The sequence below is a fragment of the Podarcis melisellensis genome (assembly GCF_964234715.1).
Source record: "Podarcis melisellensis genome assembly, chromosome: 8".
Classification (NCBI taxonomy): Eukaryota; Metazoa; Chordata; class Lepidosauria; order Squamata; family Lacertidae; genus Podarcis; species Podarcis melisellensis.
This window is the reverse complement of record NC_138540.1, coordinates 90,239,371-90,246,921: the sequence shown is the minus strand read 5'-3', so window position 1 is coordinate 90,246,921 and position 7,551 is coordinate 90,239,371. Positions and strand designations below refer to the sequence as shown.

Sequence of the window (7,551 nt, the reverse complement as noted above, 5' to 3'; positions counted from 1 at the left end):
GAGTTCTGCTCTGGATCAATATATGAATGACATAAATGTGTTCCCAAGGATATTTGTGGGGATTCAATGAGGAGGGGCAGACCCATGGATTGGAGAAAAGGGTGGGATAAACACAGCACAAATCAAAAGAGGGAGCCCATCCATTAGGTGCCAGTTTCTGAGGCATCTTCCAGGGCAGTTCCACCCAGAGGACCTTGCAACCATCCCATGGGATCCAGAGCAGGAAGCCCCATGGCCACATCCTCTCTGTGCCAAAGGGACGGTGGCTGGAGCTTCAAGTGGGCACTGCCAGTCCCCGAGGCCACCTGAGGGACCAGGTGGATGCCAAAGAACCTCCAAGCAAGTGGGGCTGGGGGGGGTTAAGCTATGTAACACCTTCACCATCATCCCCACCCCATTTTCACCCTCAGTTCCCAAAGCAGATTACAACATTAAAACACAATACTGAAAAGAACTTAAAGCCACTTACAATCACAGAATGAAGGGCAGTCCTACTTTTCCTGCTTTTGAGAGCTGTCCTTTGGTCAGGTCAGGATCTGGCCCTCAGAACAAAGGGAAAAGGGACCCCACCCCAGTAGTCTGTCTTGAGAACAGGGGAGATTCCAAGTTCTGGGAAAGGAGAGAGGCGCTGGAAAGAAATGTGCCCTGGCATTTGGGGGGGGGAGGGAGGGACCCCCACTCTTGCCTTGAGTCCAAACTACACTCGGTACAAATGGCTCACTTGTCAATTCTGACTTCATTCTTTCTGTTTAAAAAAAGAAACTCTGAGTCTGGCCTGTGATTCCCGCAAATACTTCTCCATGCTTGCCCAGGGAACCCTTTTCTCCTCCTTACTGTGTATCAATTTTATATCAGAAAAATGTATTTGCTTTTTAGGATTTGCCAAAACCTCTCATTAGGACAGGCAGAACTTGGCAGAAGACGTGGGGACTCCTTCCGATCTCCTGGAGGTGTCCAGAGAACAGAGATGGATGAGCAAGACTCAGCTGGCCCTGAAGCAGGAAGAGGCCTGGCAACCCAACATGGGAGCAGTGGGGGATTCTGGGAAAACAATGTGAGGAAGATCCTGGGTGAGGAGGACACCCCTTGCTCAGAGGTGCAGAGCCAGCAGCTCAGGCAGTTCTGCTACCAGGAGGCCAAAGGACCCCGAGAGGTTTGCAGCCGACTCAAACCAGAGCAGGTAGGAGGAAGGGGCCATGTGGGGAGAGAGGATGTCATGGACTGGGGGACACAGAGGAATGGGCTTCTAAGCAGTTCACACACCATACCAAAGAGTGGCCAGGATTCACCCCATCAGTCCCACAGTGGGGCTTTCCCCCTCTCATTCCCCTGCGCACCCTGAAGATGTCTATAGGGCATCAGGAGGGTCCTCCCCATCCGACCCGAACAGCACAGAGGGACAGAAGAAAGGGGATCCTTCCATGTGGAAAACAGGAATGTTTGTGCACTGGATTTGAAGAACACTGTTAATATTTTCCTTCTCCCGTCGCTGGATGTGTGAGTGTTAGATCACATGTCCTATGTTTACATTCCATGCTTGGAAGCGTGAGAGCGGAAGACAGTTCCTATCACTTCCGTTCCCTTTGTTCTGTCTCTTGTTGTGCATGCGTTTTCGAATGTATGTCTTGTTTGAAGTTCGGAGGAGTGGGTGCTGCTCTCAGCTCCAGACGGGTGAGATTGGAAACCCACACTCAGGGGGAGACACACCAACAAACACCAGGTTCTTAATGCCCCTCGTTAAAATACAGTAGTGCCTTTGGCTACGTTGCCATCAGGTTATGTAACCTTCCGCTAACGAACGCGGAAAACCAGAAGTACCACACCAGGTTACTTCCGGGTTTCTCCAGTTGCGCATGCGCAGAAGTGGTCTTTCGCTGCTCGCACATGCGCAGAGCAGGCACTTCGGGTTGCAGTAGTTTCCGGTTGCAAACGGCCTCCAGAACGAATCCTGTTTGCAACCAGAGGCACCACTGTACACAATGAATAATTCCATTAGCAAAACAAAATATGCATCCATAAAATGCGCAGAAAAAGATTCCCATTAAAACAGGACATCAATTAAGAGGCAGAAGACAACAAAGTGTAACAGTTCACTTTTATTTGGTCTAAGAGGACAATCTTTTTCTCTTAGGGTCCAGTGTGCTTTGAAGATGTGGCTGTCCATTTCACAGACGAGGAGTGGGCGTTGCTGGATCCTGACCAGAGAGCTCTCCATAAGGAAGTCATGGAGGAGAATCGTCAGATCGTGGCCTCTCTTGGTAAGGCTCCCTATTGGATCATCCTATCTGTTTTGTAATGCAAGACATCTCTCTATGGGAGGAACCTCTGATTTTTCGATGGGGCTCAACAGCGCCACCCACAGCACCTGGGATGTTAACACTCCCACAGCCAGCCTTAGATGGAAGACTGTTGACGGCTTTCCCTGTGAATATTCTTCCTACGGTCCTGCCTTTTCAAAGCATAAATAATAAAATTATCATTATCATCATCTTGCCTGCCCCCCTCCATGATGGCCCCCTTTTGCTCTTGAAGGGCTGGCCTGTCTGCAGCCCCCACAGCCTCCCATCAGGGAACCTTCATGGGGGCAGAAGCAGAGGAAGGGCCTCAGGAAAGCAGCCATGGCTCTAGCAGGGCTGGGAAACATCTGGCCAGATGCACAGGAGGAGGAGGAGGAGGAGGGCTGACCGCTCTCCTTCCCCCTTCAGACTCCATTGCTCAGCAGCCCTTCATAGGTGAAGGGCCGCCAGAGGTGCAAGGTCCTGAGCAGGGGGGAAGTTACTCCAGGGCAGATAAAACCCCCCCAAAAATATTTTTTTCAGGCTCCTCTAAACTGCCCAGGCCTTCTTAAATGTATCTTCAAAGTGATTCAGGAAGTTGAAGTGGCTTCTGTCAGATGTTTTGTTTCTGTTCTTCTTCTTTCTGTCCTTGGCTGACTAAAGAGACGAGTGACATTGGAGATGGCACAGATCCCATGATTGGGCCAAACAAAATCCGTCCCAGAAAATAAGCAGGCTTTTTGAACCCCCGGCAGTGAACCCTGGAGGAAGACCTCACATCTAACTCCCTTCAGTTCTTTCCCTGTCACAAGCATTAACTAGCACTGCTCCCTAATTTGGGACCATTGGCTGTGGCGAGGACTGCAGGGCCTGCTCCCTTCCAAGGCCTTTTCCAACTGGCCTGGGGGACGGGGGCCAGGCCCGCACATTCTCAGCTACAAAAGGACTCCTGCTGCAGTGCCCAGAGGGTGGGGCTGGACTCACTGGAAGAAACTCTTGGGGGAGGGTGAAGTTCTTCTGCTTTTGCTTCCCAGTTCCAAGTGTCTAATCTAATGTGTTTTTAAATGTCCTTAAGCAGTCAGTGGCATGTTATTTTCCCTCTCCCCCCCCCTTTTGCTCTGTTGGGGGGTGGGATGGATAACAACAACAACAACAACAACAATTTATTATTTATACCCCGCCCATCTGGCTGGGTTTCCCCAGCTGCTCTGGGCAGCTTCCAACAAAATATTAAAATACAGTAGTCCATCAAACATTAAAAGCTTCCCTAAACAAGGCTGCCTTCAGATGTCTTCTAAAAGGATATCTGGTTGGGGATTCATTTAGGTATAACGTTTTGTTTTGTTTTATTGGTTGTTGTATAGTTTGTGTTTTGTTTTTAAGGGGCAGGATCAGGGCTGCCTGGGAGTGGGCCCCAGCCAACAAAATGGCTGGGGCAAGTTCCACGGGGGGGGGGGATGCACTGGGACATCCAATCTCAGTGATCATGGGCAGGAGGAGGAGTTACGCTAAGACCAGACCATGTCATTACCCAGGAGGCAGGCTTAGTTATTGTTTGAAGACTATCTCTGCCTCCAGGTCTGGTCTTGACCGGATGGATTCTGGAATCAACAAGGGAAACCCACATGACCTGAAGGTGCTGCTGTGCAATGCCAGGTCAATGATTCATAAGACCACTGCCATCCATGACCTGATTGTGAATGGAGGACTTGACCTGGCATGTGTAACAGAGACTTGGTTGGATGAAGCAGATGGGCCTGTCCTTGCCGCTGCTTGTCCACCAGGTTTCTCTTACGCACAGCAACCCAGGTCATGTGGGCTGGGAGGGGGGGGTTGCAGTGATTTTTAGGAAGTCATTAGTTTGCACCAGGCGTCCCATTGGGAAGACCCAGTTTTCTGAGTGCATGTTCTGAAAGTTGGGCAATCGGGGCAGTACAGGATTCCTTTTGGTGTACTGACCTACCCACAGCACCAAGGATTCCCTGCCCGAGCTGCTTCAGGTCGTGGTGGATGTTCTCCTGGAGACATCTCGCTTGGTTGTCCTGGGGGGTTTTAACATCCATGCCGACACAACCTTACAAGGGGCCGCTCGGGACTTCGTGGAAAGCATGGCCTCCATGGGGCTGTCCCTGAATAAGTTTGGCCCAACTCATAGTCATGGACATGCCTTAGACCTGGTGTTCACCTCTAGTGACATGGGTGATCTGACACTAGCTAAAAGTGAAACAACTGAAGTGCCGTGGTCAGATCACTTCCTGGTGCAACTGGACATCTCTGTGACCATTCACCTGTGCAGGGAGGAGGGACCAATTCAGATGGTCCGCCCCCACCACTTAATGGATCCAAACGGTTTCCAGAGAGTGGAAGGGGATGCTTCATCCCATGTTGATGGCCTTTCAGCCGATTCCCTGGTGGCCTGCTGGAATGTGGAGTTAATCAGGGCTATCGACTGTCTGGCTCCGAAGCGCCCTCTCCGATTGCATGGAGCCCGTACAGCCCCGTGGTTTTCCACGGATCTGAGGGTGAGGAAATTATATTTGAGACGGCTAGAGCGCCGGTGGTAGAAAATTCATTCTGAATTGGACCGGACACGGGTTAGAGCTCAATGTCAAGCCTATCAAGTGGTGATAGTTATGGCGAGGAAGAATTTCTTCACCGCCTCTATTGCATCTGCAGAAAATAGCAGCAGGTGGCTTGCAATTTAACAGAACCACCTTTAGCATCGGGACCTTGTAAAGACCCCAAGATCTCCTGGAATGATTTTGCAAAGTTTTTTGCAGATAAAGTTGCTCAGATTCGGAAGGAGGTAGACACCATTGTGGGAGCCGGGCTCAGGCGGGAGAGTGCTAGAGTCCTGTCTAGTCAAATTGCATGGGATCAATTCCAATCGGTTACCACCGAGGATTTGGACAGGCTGCTTGGACGAGTGAAACCAACCACCTGTCTCCTTGATCCTTGCCCATCCTGTATAATAAAAGCAATCCGGGAAGGGCTGGGCGATGGGCTCTGTGGGTGGTGAATGCTTCCCTCTGTGAGGTAGCCTTCCCAGACCTGCTGAAAGCGGCGATCATTAAACCGCTTCTTAAAAACAATCTTTAGATCCGCCCAATATCACAAACTATCACCCAGTCTCAAATCTTCCATTCTTGGGCAAATGATTGTGCAGGTGGTTGCTGAACAACTCCAGGCATGCCTGGAGGATGCAGACCATGTTGATCCTTTCCAAATGGAATTTAGGCCTCATCATGGGACTGGGACTGCCTTGGGTGTGCTGATTGATGATCTCCAGTGGGCTAGGGACAAAGGTGAAAGCAGTTCCCTAGTTCTGCTGGATCTCACAGTGGCCTTTGACACCATCGACCTTAACATCCTTCTGGACCGTCTTGAGCGGCTGGGGGCACTGTCATACAGTGGTTCCACTCCTTCCTCCTAGGTCGTGTCCAGAAAGTGGGGGGGATGAGTGTTCAGACCCTGGGCTCTCACTTGTGGGGTCCCTCAGGGTTCTGTCCTCTCCCCCATGCTTTTTCACATCAACATGCAGCCGCTGAGAGAGATCAACAGGGGGTTTGGGCTGGGTGTTCATCAGTATGCAGATGATACCCAGCTCTACCTCTCTTTTAAATCAGAACTAGTGAAGGCGGTGAAGGTCCTGTGTGAGTGCCTGGAGGCAGTTGGAGGATGGATGGTGGCTAATAGATTGAGGTTGAATTCTGACAAGAAATAAGTACTATTCTTGGGGGACAGGGGGCGGGCAGGTGTGGAGGATTCCCTGGTCCTGAATGGGGTAACTGTGCCCCTGAAGGACCAGGTGCGCAGCCTGGAGGTCATTTTGGACTCACAGCTGTCCACAGAGGCGCAGGTCCATTCTGTGTCCAGGGCAGCTGTTTACCAGCTCCATCTGGTTCACAGGATGAGACCCTCCCTGACCGCAGACGGTCTTGCCAGAGTGGTGCATGCTCTGGTTATCTCCCGCTTGGACTACTGCTATGTGTTCTCTGTGGGGCAGCCTTTGAAGGTGACCCTGAAACTGCAATTAATCCAAAATGCAGCAGCCAGACTGGTGACTGGGAGCGGCTGCCGAGACCACATAACACCAGTCCTGAAAGACCTACATTGGCTCCCAGTACGTTTCCGAGCATAGCTCAAAGTGCTGGTGCTGACCTTTAAAGCTCTAAATGACCTCGTCCCAGTATACCTGAAGGAGAGTCTCCACCCCATCGTTCTGCCCAGATACTGAAGTCCAGTGCCAAGGGCCTGCTGGTGGTTCCTTTGCTGTGATAAGCCCACCCTGTGGAACGCCCGTCCATCAAATGTCAAGGAGATAAACAACTATGTGACATTTAGAAGACATCTGAAGGCAGCCCTGTTTAGGGAAATTTTCTAATGTCTCACGTTTTAATGTATTTTTAATCTTTGTTGGAAGCCGTCCAGAGTGGCTGGGGTATAAATAATAAATTATTATTATTATTATTATTATTATTATTATTATTCCTGAGCTCTAATCTGTTTGCCACTTAGTTTCAGGTGGTGATGAATTGGAGATGAAGAACGAGGGAGACAACGAAATCCACACAGTGGAGGAGCCATATCAGGATTCAGACTCTGGCGAGAGCTTCAGCCAAAGCTCCCATTCCACTTCCCATCAAAGAAATCTCCTTGAGAAGAAACCCCATCAGTGCTTGGAATGTGGAAAGAGCTTCAGACACCGAGGCCAGCTTACTGTTCATCAACTTATTCATACAGGGGAGAAACCCTATAAATGTTTGGAATGTGGAAAGAGCTTCCATAAGAGCAGCAATCTCACTTCCCATCAAAGAATTCATACAGGAGAAAAACCCTATCAGTGCTTGGAGTGTGGAAAGAGCTTCAGTCACAGCCACCAACTAAGTGTCCATCAAAATATTCATACAGGGGAGAAGCCATATCAGTGCTTGGAATGTGATAAGACATTCACTCAGAGCTCCCATCTCACGACTCATCAAAGAATTCATACAGGGGAGAAACCCTATCAGTGCTTGGAATGTGGAAAGAGCTTCCGTCAGAGATACAAGGTCACTGTCCATCAGAGAATTCATACACGGGAAAAACCTTATCAGTGCCAAGATTGTGGGCAGAGCTTCAGAAAAAAGGACAGTTTCACTTCCCACCAAAGAATTCATACAGGAGAGAAACCCTATCAGTGCCAAGAATGTGACAAGAGCTTCAGAACAAAGGAGAGTTTCACTGTCCATCAGAGAAGTCACACAGGGGAGAAACCTTATCAGTGCAGGGAGTG

At 49.9% G+C, this 7,551-nt stretch overlaps 1 protein-coding gene across 1 annotated transcript in view; it reads left to right on the top strand.

The window, feature by feature from the left end:
* Positions 1-967: 967 nt before the first annotated feature.
* LOC309375923 (uncharacterized protein) overlaps positions 968-7,551 on the top strand; it is a gene marked incomplete at its 5' end in the record, with an annotated part of 44,525 nt that continues 37,941 nt past the window's right edge. The window contains one exon of the mRNA XM_081921901.1: positions 968-1,153. Coding sequence (XP_081778027.1) covers positions 968-1,153 — 186 coding nt within the window. The remainder of the gene's footprint in view (positions 1,154-7,551) is intronic.